This window comes from Gymnoscopelus microlampas (assembly GCF_963454915.1).
Source record: "Gymnoscopelus microlampas genome assembly, chromosome: 11".
NCBI lineage: Eukaryota > Metazoa > Chordata > Actinopteri > Myctophiformes > Myctophidae > Gymnoscopelus > Gymnoscopelus microlampas.
In genome coordinates, this window is record NC_139948.1 from 48,517,255 (window position 1) to 48,536,680 (window position 19,426).

At 40.3% G+C, this 19,426-nt stretch overlaps 1 protein-coding gene and 1 pseudogene across 2 annotated transcripts in view; one reads left to right on the forward strand and one right to left on the reverse strand.

Annotated features, from left to right (window-relative positions):
* LOC311055436 (microfibril-associated glycoprotein 4-like) overlaps nt 1-19,426 on the forward strand; it is a 51,369-nt pseudogene that overhangs the window by 16,941 nt on the left and 15,002 nt on the right. The window lies entirely within an intron of this gene.
* LOC311055846 (transcobalamin-1-like) lies at nt 3,259-5,789 on the reverse strand. The gene is made up of 4 exons (XM_084072113.1): nt 5,604-5,789; nt 4,581-4,728; nt 4,120-4,256; nt 3,259-3,610 (listed from the first exon to the last, which is right to left on the reverse strand). Exons 1-4 carry the CDS (start codon nt 5,695-5,697, stop codon nt 3,549-3,551), a joined length of 441 nt encoding a protein of 146 aa, XP_083928239.1. The 5' UTR covers nt 5,698-5,789; the 3' UTR covers nt 3,259-3,548.

A 19,426-nucleotide genomic window follows, 5' to 3' on the forward strand; every position in this document is an offset into this window, starting at 1 on the left:
GGTCCATTGGGTTATCAACTTTTCATCATTTAGCCAAATGTTCCAAATGTAGATTTTTATCAAGATCCTTCTAAATGGCTATTTTTGAATGGGCTGAAATATAAAATAGTGTTAAAAGTGTTTAAACTGTTCCTCACTTTGCTGGGGAACCCCCCTGGAACCCTCTCAAGGACCCCTGGGGGTCCCCAGACCCCACTTTGAGACCCACTGATAGGGGACACACAGGTGTTATAGGGAATCATTCAGGAGATACAGTATTGCATTCAAGTTAAAGCTTGTATATAGCTGTGGATATGATTGGTTTTTATAACCGTGGTTCTCAAAGTGAGGTCTGGGGACCCCTAGGGGTCCAGGGGGGTCTCCAGCGAGATGAGTTAAGCTAGCATCAAAACCAGTTTAATCGCTTTGAGCCTGTACATCAGCTATTTTCTAAAAAGATTCCTGAAACATTTTGAAAAATTTTGGAAATTATATTGAAACATTTTAAAGGGACTACACCATGAATTAAAATAATAATAATATTTAATATCATTGTTTATGTCCCTCAAACGTTTTTCAAAAGGTTTGAGCCTAAATCAAGCCTCATACTCATTCCAACTAACTTCTCTCTGGCTTATAAAGCACTTTCACCTGCAATACCACATAGTCCTATTTGGCACGGGGCACTATTGAGCCAGTTTGTATGCATGTTATCTCCTGGTTTTGTGTGGAAAAAGTAACTTAAAAATGACAGGGACTGTACCCAGACGTGACGTCACGTCAGGGACCAAATCAGTTTGGCCTGTTTTGAGACCAATTTACAAAAAAAAACAGATTTGCTGTGAAAGCCTGAGTGTTCAAACTGGGGTTTTTTTGGAGATAGAGAGGTATAGGGGAGACCAAAAACACACAAAAAAGAAAAAGTTAAAATTCATGGTGTAGTCCCTTTAAATCCTGTATGGGGGTCCCTGGCAACAAACAAAAACATCCGATCAGGGTCCGAGGCCAAATACTGGGTCGTCGACCTGAAAAGGTTTGAAAACCACCGGTTTATAAGACTGACAGTGACATATACGCCGTGCAATTCAACACGACCATGGCTGTATAGCAGTGGATGTGATTGGTTTATCAGGCTGAGTGACGGCGGTATCAGTGGTTATGATTGGTTTATCAGGCTGAGTGACAGATGCGCCGTGCAATTCCAGACGACCATGGCAGGACAGGAGGAAAGGATTTGTTTGTCCATAAAGAGGAATAATTTGTATACTGACAGGACTGTTCGCACCACGTGTGTGTTTGTGTGCGTGCGTGTGTGCGTGTCAGTGGTGTAAAGTAACGTACACTGAAGTACTGTACTCAAGTACAATTTTGAGGTATTTTTACTTTGCTGAGTATATCCAATTTCCAATACTTTTACTTCTACTCCACTACATCTCAGAGGCAAATATAGTTTTTACTCCATTACAATTCTTTGACATTTTTAGTTACTAGTTGCTTTGTAGATTTTGATTTTGATTACAAAACATACCTTAACCACTTCAGCCCTATATACATGTTTGGCTCTTATTTTGAAGTAATGGTCTTGTGTTTCCTGTCATCCGTTGTCGGTTGTTACCTGGCTTGTCTCACCTTCCCTGCTTTATGGTTCATTTGGTTCACCTGGGTCCTGTTTAGTTCCAGCCAATCCCTATGTTGATTGTCCTTCAGTTCACCTTTGTCCGGCTAATTCCCAAGTGTATTTATACAAGTCTGTTTCCCGGACGATGTGTTGGATCGTCTGTTTTCTGCAGTCTGGCTTTGTAGTCTGTTGTTCTTGTTGCTTGTTTGCTTTAGGAGAAAGAAATCAAGTCTTCCATGTCAAGCTTTTGTCCGGCTTCCCTTGCATTTGGGACCCGGGCCCTACTTTGAAAATCCCCGACACATGCAGGCTCTCTAACCCAGTGGTTCCCAAACTTTTTAGCTCGAGACCCTAAAAGAAATGTGATATCTCCCCGGAAAACGAGTACCCAAACTAATGGGACAATAGCTCATCTACAAGCTCACAACATGTGTTGTGATAGCTTGGAGCTCAGCTCCCAGGTTCAGGGTCTTTTAAGTGAACACTAAACAGTTTTTAAATAAATGGCAAAACCTAGCAAATCTACAAGATAGTATAGGCTATAGTACCTACATATTGTACCACTGCCCCATCCATCGAGCCCCTTGGCTGTAACAATTATTAGAAAGTTGACACTAAAGTTCTTATTCATATTAAAAAAGGAAATGATAAAAATGCTGCTATTAATTCTCATTTAGTCTTTATGAAAGTGAAGCTCACAAAGTGTTCTATTTTCACTATTTGAAAGAGGGTTTAACCCATTTAGACCTAAGGCTGATTCCTAAGAGACCTAGCCTAAGTTTTCTGAAAAACTTTAAAAAATATATATATATATATTATTATTTTTTTGCTATATACTGTGCATACTGTAGCAACAGGAACCCCAAAAGGGGTCCCCGTCCTGCAAGGTATAGTTACAAATAGGGGTTCCCGCCCGTTGTTAATTCATAAATGCATGTTTTCCCTTCCCTTTCACTACTGGCTTGTACTGTACCTTACATGAAAAAAAGAAATACCCAAATGGGTACATTTGGTTCCATGTGTACACTCTCATGGGGTCTAATCAAGTACATGAAAAATCTTGGTTATTTTAGTGTTTATTCATTAATTTAAAACAGGACAGTAATGTTAATAACATCAAGTATGATCCACCAGACTAAAATCTTGACTGTGCAAATTACACTGTGCAAAAAATCTAAAGTGCTCAAACATCATCAATAAGGGTTACAATACATTTGCAAACATACAGTAAGTAACATTGTACTCATTGCTATAGAGTGTTTTTTTTTAGTAACAGGAGTCTCCATGTCTCTATAGTCTCTAGTAAACAAAATCTGGTTAATGGGCAAGTCATGTTAATAATGTTCCACCAGACACAACACACTTATCTGCAATGAATGAGCAACTGAACACCTGCAAAATGGCCTATTATAAATCAATACTGGAGTTCTATTCTTTTATGTCCATCACAATCACACTGGAGTACCATTGCATTACTGTATAACCTGTTGTCTTGGAGGATACAGTTCACCCTTTAAACATTAGGCTATCAATTCACATTTTAGAAAGTGTTTATAAAAGTAAAGGATTGATTTTGTAAAGCTTGTTCCAAAATAGCAGATCTACAAGCTCACAACGCGTCGCAGTGCGACACGTTGTGAGCTTGTAGATTGGCTATTTTCCTGTAGCTGAAGTATACACTTGCATTTCTTTCTTTCTTGGGCATGGTGATTGGCTGGGTGCCCATATAAAGTAAATCCATCCTTTGGAGGTAGGACGTTGACACTCCATACTACATTGTGATCATTGCTATAGAGTGTAGCTTAATGTTTAAACCAACATCAATCACCATAGTGCCATTTTTAACTTTATTTTCTCCTGACAACAATCTGGTTCTCGTGACAAAAACGGGTTTATCCTTTAATGGTTGTGATCACAGATGGCTGTGTTTGGGGTCAGGACTCCCACCTCTTCACCACATGGTGTATTTCAGGTACACCTGCTCGTTGCGTTTAGGAATGTAACAGCCAATACCTGCAAACAACAGAAACAGGGTACAGAAAGACAGGTAGGTAGATAGACAAACAGACAGATAGACAGACACAGATTAGTCTTGCGTGGCCAGACTGTTGCCTCCCACATACAGTCTGGAGCAACGGAAGCTGTGAAAATGATCAGAGGATAAAGGGGATGTGAAGCCTCCTCTCCGCTGCCGTTTCGTCTTTACAGTCACGCAAATTTGTCCTGATAAATCAAAATCATCAAAGCATGTAGCTTGCTGCTTGGAAAAAATAGAAATTCAAAAATGTTTTTTCTTTTATAAAATAAATTTTAAAATATTTGATTTTAAAATAATGAATAGTGTACAGCTTACTGTCTTGGATTTCAGGAGGTGTAATACCAGACTCTATATAGTATTCTTAGATTGTGGGATTGTTGTCTGGCTACGCGAGACCACACACACCCCCACACCACACCACACCACACCACACCACACCACACTACAGACAGACAGAAGTGCATGGAGACAGAGAGGGACTCACCAACATCTGTTGGTTTGATTTGGCCATCTTCCGTGGTCCCCAGCACCTGCCAGTAGGTATGTGCCGTAGCATTCCCAGCCAAACCGTTCACACTCTCCATGTACGGTCCATAGTCCATGTTCTCTGTGTAGGTAAACCTGCGAGAGGAGAGGATAGGATGGTGGTCATAAGAGTATTTTTGTCTCCGCCAGGCCGAAAGGCATGGGGAGAGAGTATGTTTTTCCCCCTGAGATAATGAGGGGCTGATTGAGTACCAGCTGGTGTGAGTGGTGACTGATTGTGTGTGCGAGTGTGATGGACTGGACTATAAAGCTGCCTGTGAGCTTGTAGATCGGCTATTTTCAATAAGCCAATGTATATATGAATGAAGTGGTCATCATAGATTTGTAATTATACTCACTGATTTTGTTGGGGACCTCGGACCTGGGTTCTTGTAAACACACTCAGTGCTGTCATCTTACCTGAAGTTGTTGGTCTCGTTGTTCTCAATTCTCCTCATGGCCCCGATCAGAACACCTCTGTAGGCCACCTCTTGGCAGTAGGTCTTATTGGGGGTGTTCCCTATGCTGTCCATCACCAGAAGGTAGATGGGGTATGGACCATATCCAGCTGAAAATGACAAAAAAACACACAAGAGAAAATGATTATGTAACCCTGATGCACAGCAACAAATCGGGTTATTTATTGTTTTCAATAATAAACACCAGTTTAAATGTCATTACAATCTCTCTCTCTCTCTCTCTCTCTCTCTCTCTCTCTCTCTCTCTCTCTCTCTCTCTCTCTCTCTCTCTCTCTCTCTCTCAGCTAGTTGGTACAGTCGGCTGTACTTTTGATTACAGCTTAGAGGAAGCCTTCCTAACCAAAGTGCTAAAATATCATCAGCTAGAGCAGACCATCTCTCAGCTAGGCTACAGATGTAAACTTTTGTTTTTTATCTTTGGTAGTCTAGGACACGTGCACAAGTTGGTTGTAAGGGGCCTGTCAGCTATTATAGGAAGCCGCTCAATTTGGAGGAGGCGTTGTTTCCTTTACCCATGATTGTTGTCCGCTGTGTTCGACAAGTATGCCATCTTTTGTTTTGTATGTAACAATGCTCTGCCTTACATGCACTTTGTAAGTGTCTGTTTTCCCTTTATCTGACTGCACTGGCAGACATAGGCAGACTGGCAGAGATGAGAATCGTGTCACTTCCACTTTCGACTTAAAATAAAAACGTTTAAAACTAAGCTGAAATTGAAAAGATTAAAGAAAACTAAAAACTAAAAGAAACTCAAAGAAGGAAAAAAAAACTTCACCCTTGTGCCAAAGAGCACCCGTTTGGATTTTTATTTGTACGCCAAAAAAACGTAATCAGTTAATTCTGCTATTCGGTAACCACTTAACCCCCCTTATATACTGCAATAAACAATGCAGTATATAAGGGGGGGTTAAGTGGTTAATTAATGGAGTTTTGCACACGCATAAAGTGTCTGGATCATCCCTACCGTGTGTAGGCTCTGGAGTGGTGGCCATCACTGGTTGTGGGCTCTCATGGTCTTCTGAGTTCTCATGGTGGTCGATGCTCAGGTCAAAGTGCATGTCACCACTTAAGCCATATACTTCTTTGACTATCGTCCCGCAGGGGTCTATAGTCTCTTCACTGAAAATAGACGAAACAAACTCACAGCGAGTCACTCCGTCAGTGTTACAGGAACTTAACCTGTTACAGCAGCTAGTTTCCAGTAAGGAAGTTATTTAAATTGGGTGTTAGGTAAATATGACTGGAGAAGAGAAGGAAACTGGCACCGATAGATAAGTCACACCCAGCGTTCTGTGAGATGAACAAATAGTGACGGGCCTGTTAGTGGAGCGGATAAATGCTTTTTATTGGCAGAATCTTTCAGTTGATGATAAAAGCGTGAAAATTGGCCTGAGCAGTCTCCATGGGTCACTTGACAAGAAAATTGTCCGAGGCAGTTGTAATTTCAAGATGGCGGCCATTTTTCAAGATGGCCGATACCTTAGTGAGCAGTTAAGTGATATGATGGTTTATTTGGTGATACAAGCATGAAAATTGGCATGAATAGTCTCTGTGGGTCACTTGACAATAGGCCACCCACAGCTACTTCACATTTCAACATGGCGGCCATTTTTCAAGATGGCCAACACTTTAGTGGAGCATTTAAGTTATATAATGGTTCATTTGGTGATACAAGCATGAACATTGGCATGAGCAGTCTCTGTGGGTCACTTGACAATAAGCCACCCACAGCTACTTGAAATTTCAAGATGGCGGCCATTTTTCAAGATGGCCACCACCTTAGTGGAGCAGTTAAGCTTAAGATACAAGCATGAAAATTGCCATGAGCCGTCTCAAAAGGTCATTTGACAAGAAACCCCACAACCACCGCTTGAAATTTCAAGATGACTGCCGCCCGCCATGTGGATCTTTAAATGATACCTTTTCTCATAGAAATGTATTGGGTTCCTCAAAAAGCTCTGTCAAGAGAGGTTGTTTGACTGTGTTTTGTCTGACTACTCGCCCACGACCAGTCCAGTTTGGTAAAACCTGTCAGGAGTTGCCTCCCACCGGCATAGCTCTGAGGGTTCACTGAGGTACACAAGCTCCCTTACCACGACAAGGTAACAGTCACAAGGGCGGATTTATTTTTTATTTTTTAACTAACAGCCATTACATGTGTCAAATAAATACTAAGAAATGGGGGAACAAAAAATATGACTAATAAATGAGCACAGTTGTGGTGCTGATTAGCACAGTTGTGGTGCTGAACGGACAGTGCTCCAAAATTATAATTGAGCAATGGCTAATACTGAATGGCAGTAGCCACGGAACCATGACAAACTATACTAAGGAACTAAACTGAAAATATGCTTCACCGTTACGTATGGCAGTGGAAGGCAGTGGAAGCAATGTTACAAAGTAACAACTGAAAATTACACACTAATAGACTGGTGACAAAGTAAAACATGATGCACTGATGTGGCGAGGGGAAGCCGAGCCATAGGCTTACACTTGAAAACACAGAGGACAACGGGGAATAACTCTGGCAAAATAAACATGCAAATAGGTTCTAGCAGGGGCAACTATATAGGCATGTGCAACTGAGTCCATATCTGAAGCACTTACTGTACACCTTCCAGTACATGCCTTGGTGCACCCACATTTGGTCAACTCCCAACAACTCCGCAATAGGTGGAAGTGGAGTCCAGAAGACTTTCCACTTCTCGTCCTGTTCCACCCATCCCCAGTCAGATGGCTCGGCATTTGTGGATGTCGCTTCAATGCCTGTCCCCACACGTATCCAGCCTCATAAGAAGCACGTTTGGCATGCTCTTTGAGTGCTGCTTGAGTTGGTGGGATCAAGTCATAATGTCTTTGCTTTCTGGCAAAGAGATCAAGATGTAGATGCTCTCTTTTGGGCCCTTTCCAGCTCTGTGATGTTGAACCTAAGTTTACAGCTTAAATTATATTTTGCTCTGTTTCTTGTCAATGTGCTTTCTATGCCATCACCTTCATCTAGTCGGGTTAGACTAAGTAAGATAGGTAGAGCATTGATCTTATGAAATAATGGAACATTTCTTGCAATGGTATCCATAACCAGTACGATCGTGCTCTCTGTTGAATAAACTCGGCTGAATGAGTTTTTCCTTGGTGACCTGCTGACAAATGAAACATCTGTCCCAGTTAGTTTTCTCAACTGTTATGTGGCTTCTGCCATGTCTGCAGCATAGGCAGAGGCCGAGGGTTTATCCTATTACCACCTTTTACCAAGCACTTTGATGTATGGGATACAACTAAGTTCGTGCCTTAACCCTACGCCTAGTCCGATCGTTCATCCAATGCCATTTAAATCCTGTGCGATCTGTACACCATCCGGTTAACTAAAACCCCATTAGCCTTGGCTCGGCTCTCCCGCGCTGGCACAACCTGTCAATTCAGGTGCGGCTATCTAATTGTTTTGGGGTAAATTAGACAGCATTTGGGGTACTAACTTTCAATTAGCTGACATTGAACCCCACTCTGAGTTTAACAGCAGTGATATATCACCAGTGTGCCCTGGTAGTGCGGATATTCACTCTTATCTAATCTATCTATGATCAACAAATCAACACAACTGTATTGTGATGTGTTAAAAGTTGTTCTTTAGCATAATAACAATAATCTTACAATTGTCCTTAATGAAAAAAAAACATACATTTCTATGAGAAAATGTATCTTTTGAGGATCCAGGGGGCCGCCATCTTGAAAATAGAAATTTCAAGTGGATGTGAGTGTTTTCTTGTCAAGCAACCCTTAGAAACTGCTCATGCCAATTGTAATGCCTGTATCAACAAATAAACCATTATATAACTTAATTGCTCCACTAAAGTGTTGGCCATCTTGACAAATGGCCGCCATCTTGAAATTTCAAGTAGCTGTGGGTGGCCTATTGTCAAGTGACCCACAGAGACTGCTCATGCCAATTTTCATGCTTGTATCACCAAATAAACCATTATATAACTTAATTGCTCCACTAAAGTGTTGGCCATCTTGAAAAATGGCCGCCATCTTGGAAATTCAAGTAGCTGTGGGTGGTCTATTGTCAAGTGACCCACAGAGACTGCTCATGCCAATTTTCATGCTTGTATCACCAAATAAACCATCATATCACTTAACTGCCCACTAAGGTGTCGGCCATCTTGAAAAATGGCCGCCATCTTGAAATTACAACTGCCTCGGACAATTTTCTTGTCAAGTGACCCGTGGAGACTGCTCATGCCAATTTTCACGCTTTTATCATAAATTGAAAGATCGTAGCACTTAGCTGCTCCGCTATGTGGAAGAAAGCTTATGAATAAAACTGGTGGAGAAAACTGTAACTTTCCAGCACCCGCTATTCTGTCTGGTCATTTCTCTATTGCAATATAACATCCTGTCTCACACCCTGATGTGTCATTTGGCAATCCTTAGGCTTAAAGGATTTGTTTCAAGAGCAAAAAGCTACATAATGTTGTGAACAAGATGATCAAAAATGCCCAAAGGAATTTCTTCAATGAGAAAATTGGCAAAAACAAAAACAACCTAGAAAAAAGAAGAAAGAAAAAAAAAAACGTTAGAAGGCTAAAAATATAATATAAAAGGATTGCTTAAAGTTTAAGCAATCCTTTTATATTAGGATTGCTTAATCCTGATATAAAAAAAACGTTAGAAGGCTAAAAATATAATATAAAAGGATTGCTTAAACATTATTTTATAAAAAAGAGCATGCATAAAGCAGAAGACATACCTGTATGTGGCCAGAGACAAAAAGCACAAGTAATTAGTGCAGGGGTCTTCAACAGGGGGTCCGGGACCCCTAGGGGGTCCTCAGAGTTACTACAAGGGAGGCCGACAAATCTTTGTGTGATAAGATATTGTTCTTACTTTAACCACTTGAACCCTAGCATCCCTATTCTGAGGAGAACTTTAGCCAAAAATAGCAGATCGACAAGATTAGATCTTGTAGATCAGCTTAATGTAGATCAGAGGTTTGGTGTACAGGGAAAACAGAGCAAAACAAGTACATAGTGAAAGGTCAAGTTTACTTGACCTGAAGCTATTGTTACAGTAAATATGCTTTTAACATAAGTGAGACTGACAGTCACAGTTAACTGTGTGTGTGTGTGTGTGTGTGTGTGTGTGTGTGTGTGTGTGTGTGTGTGTGTGTGTGTGTGTGTGTGTGTGTGTGTGTGTGTGTGTGTGTGTGTGTGTGTGTGTGTGTGTGTGTGTGTGTGTGTGTGTGTGTGTGTGTGTGTGTGCGTGCGAGTGTATAATGATTTACATAGATTACTGTCATGAATTATGACCTATATCCAGGGATGGCACTTTCTTGAGAGTGTCACCACCTCGTGATTTTTTTCAATTCCCCAGAATCGTAAGGATGCCGGGGAGTCATGGTTGTCCTGGATATAATTAATGGCTAGCCATGGCACTTTCGAGATTACCAGTGCGTATTGCTTTTAAAACATGTTTTTACAATCAGTTACATGGATGTATGCATATATAATAATAATAATAATAATAACAATAACTTGAATTTATATCAAAAACCCAAGGACTCTTTACATCAACAAAAATAAACAAACTATTTGCCAAAAGAGTGTGTGAACAAATGTCTCTTCAGTGCATGATATGAAAGAGTCCAATGTTGTGATTACATTAAACCATACAAATGTTACTGTTGTGATTACATTAAAACATACAAATGTTACTGTTGTGATTACATTAAAACATACAAATGTTACTGTTGTGATTTCATTAAAACATACACATTGTATATGCTTGACTAATCATTGTTACAGTAAATATGCTTAATTAATATTTTTGGTGATCACGTTTTTATTTTATGTTTACATAGCTGGAGGTTTGGACAAGCATATCAGCTGCACAATACTACAAATATTTGACAAATTAAACACACATTTGATGTTTGTCAAATACCCAACAAGGGGTTCTTATTTGTCCCTCCAGTTTAAAAACAATCCCCTACTCCTTTCCCCACCTTAAATGGCCCATAGGTTTAACAAGCATACCAACATAAAACAGCAAATATGTTTAATAAACCATTGTTGCAGAGCACACATCTCTAATGAGCACATATTGTCTCCTAAATTACAGATTTATATACATTCTAACTGTCTGCATGGTCGCATTCCTGCTGGGACCAAGAGCATGGGGCACAACTTCACTTTAGATACTGCATGCTCCAGGTTATTTTTTTTTCTTTAAGATATTTGTTTGGGCTTTTATGCCTTTATTTGACAGAACAGTAGGCTGACAGGAAATGGGGAGAGAGATGGGGGGGGGTGACACACAGCAAAGGTCGTCGGGATCGGGAGTCGAAACCACGACACGCTGTCAAGCTGTATGCGCCTGGACCGCTAGGCCAGCTTGCGCCCCCATGCTCCGGGTTTTACGGGGGATGGCACTTCTACGGGTACGAAGGACCTGTATCAATTAGACCAATGTATTACCACAAGCAATCCAGAATAGTGGGTATGAGTACAAATAACCACTTCACCCAAGAAGAGTACACCCAGAAATCACGTGATCACAACAAAATGAAGCTGGTTTCGTTATATATTATATGATTTATAAAAGCCAAATTTCCTCTGCTTTCTGTTGTTTTTGGTGAAAACAAGCCGATTCAGCAAAAGCTTTCCCCACACTACGGATGCTGGGCTTGGTAAAGTGGATAAGAAAACATACAATAATAAGAAACATAATCGTCTTACTTGATAAAGATGGACATTTCTTTATCAGCACTCCATTTTTGCTCAATGCTGAGCCTGAGTTCATTCTTAATCCACATGCACTCTCCACCTGACTTTTGGTTGACAAAGCACCTCAGCTGGGAGACTTCGCTTCGACTCGATATAATGAAATTTGTTTGCATTTCATTCGCATTTGCTTCGATATCCAAAGAGCTACTAGAGACACCGCCATATCTCAAATTTACATTGCGAGCAATTTGAGAACTGTGTGTGGCCATGTTCTTTGTTCCGGCAGTCTGCACGTCCCTCTTGAATGTGATGGTCCCACCACCGCCATACGTGGAACCCCATGTCTTTTCCAGTTGGATCATGTTGGGCCCTTTCTCCACTACTTTGCCGTGTTGCAGGTTAATGTTTGCTGACAGGTCAGTCGGGTGGTGAATGATGATTACTGCCTTGCCCATTCTAAAAAAATAATAAAAAAAGAGAACAGATCCAGGACACCATTTGTAAAAAAGTTTTTTTTCTTCTTGACTTGGCTGGTTAAATAAAGGTAAAAGAAGAAACTGTGGGACACGTTGAGCAATGATCCCCCTACAGCAGAGGTTCTCAAACTCCTTAATGTCAAGGACCCCCAAATGTAAATGTATTTGGCCGCGGACCCCCATCTGAAAATGTTTTGAGCCAGCTGGAACCCCAAAGGGAAGATTGACTGGATGATTCCAATTTGTTTGATAAAACGTTGAAGACCCCCGCTGTAATGGCATCACACTCAATTAGTCATTTTCACCAATAATCAATCATGTTTGCTGTATGAGTATTATTTTAATGTGAATGAATTAGTTTACCTCTTGCGTTGATCCTAGTCTACTGAGGCACAACACTGTGTTTACCTTGCTTACTGTAAACCACTCTGCATTAAGAGTGTCCGCTAAATGCACATTATAAATAGTAATAATATGAATGAAAAATGTTACCTCTTGTGTTGTTGGTGTTTGTCCGTCTCTCGCACCTCTCTTAGGAGGAAATCTGTGCCGAGAATAGACAATCTACGAGCTCACAACAGTGTTGTAGGTGACTTTAAAAGACTGACACAGTACTGTCATGAAGTATGATCTTTATCTAATTGGCCCAGTACATGCATGTGGTGAATCATTGCGTAAGCATAATTGATACCCTTGATATGATGACCATCAACTACTTTATCAGCCTGAAAGGTCTGTCCAAAAAAGTCCTTGTGGTCATATTTCCATTGGGGTCCTTGGTATGACATGCCTGCCATCTGCTGTTGCTCTTTTCCTGCACCATTTTACAATGTGGTCACTCGCCGTTCACTTTCATTGTCTCACTACACCTCATACACTCCAGTAATCCATTGCCTTCCGTAAAATGTTGTCTCCCACAAAGGATTGAACATGTTTTTCCGTTTTCAAAACATACACATATGTGTGCATGTATGCTATTTGTGTGTTAGGAGCGGTGCAAAATGTTGTAATAATTATAACTTGAATTTATATAACACCTTTCAAAAACCCAAGGACTATTTGCCAAAAGTCTGTGTGAATAAGTGTCTCTTTAGTGCAGACATGAAAGAATCCAATGTTGTGATTACATTAAAACATACAAATGTTACTGTTGTGATTACATTAAAACATACAAATGTTACTGTTGTGATTACATTAAAACATACAAATGTTACTGTTGTGATTACATTAAAACATACAAATGTTACTGTTGTGATTACATTAAAACATACAAATGTTACTGTTGTGATTACATTAAAACATACAAATGTTACTGTTGTGATTACATTAAAACATACAAATGTTACTGTTGTGATTACATTAAAACACATAAATATGACTGTTGCGATTACATTAAAACATACACATTGTATAATTATGCTTTATTAATCATTGTTACAGTAGATATGCTTTATTAAAACAACATTTTTTTTTCTCGCTTCGCTTATCAGTCTGGCCAGCCTCCTATTTGACTCGTATTTCAATTACGGCAAGTCAGGAAGTGACTCGAGTTTTACATTAGACAACACTGGCCCCACCCCCCCCCCCCCACATCCGCCGAACGTAGCAGAGCAGTCTGGATCCCAGGCTAGCACAATACAAGAAACATTTGACAATTCCAATACACATTTGATATTTATCAACTGCTGGGACCAAGAGAATGGGGCTCACAACTTCACTTTAGATGCAGCACATCTTACAGGATGCAGCAGCAGCAGGATGACGCTTCTTCGGGTAGGCGGGGGCGGGACCTGTATCAATCAGACCAATGTATTACCACAAGCAATCCAGAATAGTAGGTATGAGTACAAATAACCACTTAAACCCCATAACCGTTGAGTGGAGTCCCTCAGGGCTATATTCTAGTGAATTTTCAGTGTTCTGTTAATGTGGGGGAAGCTTTCCCCACAATACAGATGCTGGGGTTTAAGTGGATAAGAAAACAGACAACTGCTAATAATAAGAAATATAATCATCTTACTTAATAAAAATCTCCATCTCTTGATCATCATTCCATTGGAAATCAAAGCTGAGGTTTAGCTCATTCCTCTTCCACTCGCACTCTCCCCTACGCTTTCCATTGACGTTGGCATAGCACTTCAGCTGCGAGACTTCATTTTGACTCGATATATCGTATTTGGTTTGCCTTTCACTCACATTTTCTTCGCTACCCGAATAGTTACCAGTACAATCAAGTAATGTCCAGTTATTTGCATTTCCCAAATCTACTTTGCCACCCCATCGATAACCGTGTTTGGTCTTGGTCGTTGTTTCGTTCGCCTTGATGTCCCTCTTGAATGTGATGGTCCCACCGCAGCCGGACCCATCACCCTGTATCTTGTTCATGTTCGGCAGGTTAACCACTTGTTTGCCGTGTTGCAGGTTAATATCTGTTGACAGGTCAGTCGGGTGGTGAATGATGATTACTGTGTTGGCGACGGCGTTGCCCATTCTAAACCTAAAAAAGAGAACAGTTCCAGGACACCATTGTAAATAAGAATTTGTTCTTCTTGACTTGGCTGATTAAATAAAGGTAAAAGAAGAAAAAAAGAAAATACATCTCAAAAGTGTTTTAGAAAGTACACATCTTTCCAGCTAGCTAGCATAGCTACTGTGTGGCCTGTGGGAGACGTTGAGCAATGATCCCCCTACAGCACAGGTTCTCAAACTTCTTCATGTCAAGGACCCCCAAATTGATATATTTTTGGCCCCGGACCCCTATCTGAAAATGTTTTGTGCCAGGGACCCCCCAGAAGAGATTTCTGTTAAAAAATGTAAATGTATTCAAAAATGTTGATTTCAAAAATCAAGCTGCAGTGCAGCACAAAGTGAATAGCCAACGTGTAAATGGGCAATGTGATTGTATATTAACTTTTGCTGGGGACCCCCTGGGCGGGGGGACCAATGCCCTACAGCAGGGGTAGGCAACCTTAGGCACGGGTGCCAACATTGGCACTGGCATAGTGTGTGAGAGAGGATTTTTCTTTTGAAATGAATTATTCCAAAAAGGTTTTGTCAGTTAAATTAAGTCCCTCACATCTACAGTATTTACAAAATACATCCTGCACATATTTCTACATTCATTCATTCATCAACTCTGACTGGGGAGGGGCTCTGGTAGATAGGTGGGTGTATTGCTCTGAGTCAATGATCATTAGATCCTGATGTGACAGAAAATATTTCTAAAGAAGAAGAAATAAATAAAGGTTGTTACTGTATGTATAGCCTATGGACAATCAAAATGTGGTGTCATCATTAAACTTAATGTTGACATGGCACACTGACTATTAAGAAAATGAAAATGTTACTGCTGGCATCAGGTCATTGCTTTATTTTGTGTATTTGTCCTTCTAGTGACATGTCTCTTGGGGGCGCTCTGTGTTCTATGTGTTGTAAGTTTCCAATTAGGTCATTTGTCACATCTAGACCACCAATAGGGACGCGCATGAATTGCTGAAGTTATCACAGAGGAGTCCAGGGACCCCCAGCGTATGTTCTGTCCGTCGTCCGTTTCAGCACGGGATGAGCACGGGATTTCAAACTGCTATAACACACGTTTGCAGCATGCCACCAAGTTCAAATATGCTATGTGGACTTACACCACCAATAGGGACGAGCATGAATTGCTGAAGTTATCAAAGAGGGGTCCAGGGACCCCCAAGCACGGGATGAGCACGGGATTTTAAACAGCTATAACTCCAGTTTGCAGCATGCCACCAAGTCCAAATTTGGTATGTGGACTTAGACCACCAATAGGGACGAGCATGAATTGCTGAAGCCCCGCCCCCTCTGTCTTCCCATTGGCTGGCCTTTAAACAGCCATAACTCAAGTTCGCAGCATGCTAGGGAGTACAAATTTTGTACATGGACTAAAACCACCAATAGGGACTAACTGTCATTACTTAAGCCCCGCCCCCTCTGTCTGCCCATTGGCTGGGCTTTAAACAGCCATCATTCCAGTTTGCAGCATGCTACCAAGTACAAATTTGGTAAGTGGACTCACACCACCAATAGGGACGAACTGAAATGAGTTAAGGCCCGCCCCAAAGGCACCGCTTCCTTCACACAGGGTGTGATTTTTTGTAATCAAGTATGTTTGTGAAGCTGCAGAGAGCAGCATTCTCATTCCACTGTGGGAGAGCAGGAGGAGAGACAGAAAGAAAGAAATTAAAAGTAAAATAGAAAAAAGTAAAGTGAAATAAAAGAATGTAAAGAAGAGAAAAGCAAAGGTTTTGCAGAAAGACTGAATTATCCAAGTCGACCCCCCCCCCCATTCATGTGAAAGTCATCGTATATTATTGTGAATGTCAGAATGCCCAAGTTGATGTTTAGTTTTTTGTCTTTTCTGTATGTATTGTCAGTTCTACGGTGTTTTGAAAAGAATAAACACCAGTAAAAGGAACCCTGAGTCATATGCGTCGGATGGGAGGCACAGAAAACATGGCACTTCATGTCAAAGAGATTGCCGACCCCTGCCCTACAGGAACTGGATGATTCCAATTTGTTTGATAAAATGTATCTAAACAGCAATGAGACGGAGGATGAAGATAAAGGAACATTTGACAAGTTCCTGTGATCCCGACCCTCTTTGCACCCTTTGGTTGTTGTTGCTTGGTTGGACAAACCATCCACCACTATTTAAAATAAACTTGTGTGTCGGTTGCCTCGTATTGATAATTAATACCTAGCGCTCAATGTGTTAATGTATTAAACTTGGCCTCTGTAAAACAAAAAAAGGAAGATCTTGGGTGCACAGTATAGTGACAGTAGAGTGAGAGAGATCATATTTAAATGATCTCTCTGTTCTGGGTTGTGGAGTTGGTTTAGGTTGATGTGCATTATTATCAACCTGAAAAATATGATCCATATTAATTTATGTAGAAAACAATTCAGTATATTTTAGCTTTCCCAAACCAAAAACTCACCCACCACCTATACCATCAATACTGTGATGCAGGGCTCTTCAACAAGTGGTCGGGGACCCCTAGGGGGTCCTAAGAGTTACTATACAGGGGAGCCCCCAATATTTGTGTGATGGGATAATTCTAAGATAATAAGTTCTTACGAGGAGAACCGGCTATTTTCATTGGAAATCGTCTATTTTTGGCAAAGAGGTTTGGTGTAAAGAGAAAAAAGAGCAGACTAAGTACAGAGTGAAAGGTGTAGCGATCGCTAAACCGTTACAAAGGTCAAGTCTACTAAGTGTTAACGGTTTAAGTGGTTGAAAATACACATTAACATGAATCCAACATGATTGTTCTGTCAAACAAGTCTATGCAGATATATCTATGAAATCTGTGAAAATGTTTAATCTGCAACACAATTGTATACAATAGTGGGGGTCCCTGCTTCATCTATCTCTCAGGGGTCTTTGGCCTTAAAAACGTTGAAGACCCCTGTAATGGCATCAAAGTCAATTTTCACCAATAATCAATCACATGTTTGCTATATGAGTATCAATCAGATTATTTTAATATGAATGAATTAGTTTGCCTCTTGCGTTGATCCTAGTCTATTGAGGCATAACTCTGTCTTTCTGCATTGGATGTATGTGTTTACCTTGCTTACTGTAAATAACTCTGCATTAAGAGTGTCTGCTAAATGCACATTGTAAATAGTAATAATATGAATATATTGTTTTACCTGTTGTGTTGTTGGTGTTTGTCCGTCTCTCACACCTCTATATGGAGGAAATTAGATTTATATATATCTGTGCTGAGAATAGACAATCTACAAGCTCACAACAGTGTTGTACAGGTGAGTTTGAAAGACTGACAGTCACAGCTCACAGTCCAAAGACAGCATGTGTGTGTGTGTGTGTGTGTGTGTGTGTGTGTGTGTGTGTGTGTGTGTGTGTGTGTGTGTGTGTGTGTGTGTGTGTGTGTGTGTGTGTGTGTGTGTGCGTGTGCGTGACTGTGACTGTGTCTGTGTAATGATTTACATTGATTACTGTCATGAATTATGACCTTTATCTACTTGATAAAGTACATGCATGTGGTGAATCATTGCATAATTGATACCCTTGATACGATGACCATACTTTACCAACTACTTTATCAGATAGACTGGCGTCTGTGCGCAATGATACGAAAATGCATGTGTGAGCCAGTGGAAAATGTTGATTCTGCATTGCTTTTGGTTTATCGTCTGATGTTACGTTTTTTGCTATGTTGTGTACTATTTATGCATGTTTAGTGTGAGATTATTGTTTTCCTTAATGATTTGCTTTGATTTTGTATTTATGCTTTATTCTTTATTCTTTATTCTTTTCACTGACTGGCACCAACCAAGCTGGTCTGGTTGGTATACAATATACCAAGTTTTTTTTAATGCACATGTACATTTGATGATGCTCTTTTCATTCTCTTTTTGCTCTTTTATGTACTCTTTCTTTTCTTTAAATCTTTTTTTTACATTTCTATCATTACCTATGCTGCTGCATTGTCTGAAGGAAGCCAAACCAAAATAAGTATTACTCTAATGTACCTGTACACAAGATGCAACAATAAAGTACAACCTTGAACCTTGAACACTTGAACGCTCCTCCCACGCTTGTTTATACATGTGGATGCCAGGACGGATGAAATTGACGCCAAGTACTGTAGTTGTAACGCAGATAATCTGCGGTAGATTATTACACAATACTGCACACGTTACGGAGCATTAACCGCCCGACCGGCACATTCCCCCGTGGGTGCTTGCTTTCTTTGTGGGAGCTCGTGTTCCGAAGCATCCACGTGATTGGCGCCTATATGTGTACCTGTAGGCTGTACTGTACGTACATGATGAGTGATTACATCATAATGAAGGGCAAGACAGGATTTAAAGGAATGCAGTGTCACAACTAGTTGGACGCAAGGGCTCCTAACTTTGATCAGTAAATTTTGCATGGTACAGCAAGACATTAAAGCTAAAAGGAAGACACAAATAAGTCATGGGGACTTGTTTCCATTGTTATTTTATTATTGGACACTTTGAAAAACATTCTCTCGACTGGCGAAAATCAGCTGGTGGCAAACAGCTCCTTCTCCACAGATGACATGCTATCTGCTGCTCCGCTGTGTGTGTGTGTGTGTGTGTGTGTGTGTGTGTGTGTGTGTGTGTGTGTGTGTGTGTGTGTGTGTGTGTGTGTGTGTGTGTGTGTGTGTGTGTGTGTGTGTGTGTGTGTGTGTGTGTGTGTGTGTGTATGCGTGTGTGCGGATGTTCCGATTGTGTGTTAGAAGTGGTGCAAAAGTTCAAATCAATTACACGGCTGTATACATTAATAATAATAATAATTTAAAAAAAAATGAATGTTACTGTTGTGATTACATTAAAACATATAAATGTTACTCTTGTGATTGCATTAAAACATATAAATGTTACTGTTGTGATTGCATTAAAACATATAAATGTTACTGTTGTGATTGCATTAAAACATATAAATGTTACTGTTGTGATTACATTAAAACATATAAATGTTACTGTTGTGATTACATTAAAACATATAAATGTTACTGTTGTGATTGCATTAAAACATATAAATGTTACTGTTGTGATTGCATTAAAAC

Coding starts and splice junctions, on each gene's coding strand:
- LOC311055846 (XM_084072113.1), bottom strand. CDS start 5,697: ATGCACTTTGACCTGAGCATCGACCACCATGAGAACTCAGAAGACCAT. Junction 4,729..5,603: donor CACTCCAGAGCCTACACACG/GTAGGGATGATC, acceptor TGTCATTTTCAG/CTGGATATGGTCCATACCCC. Junction 4,257..4,580: donor AACGAGACCAACAACTTCAG/GTAAGATGACAG, acceptor CTCCTCTCGCAG/GTTTACCTACACAGAGAACA.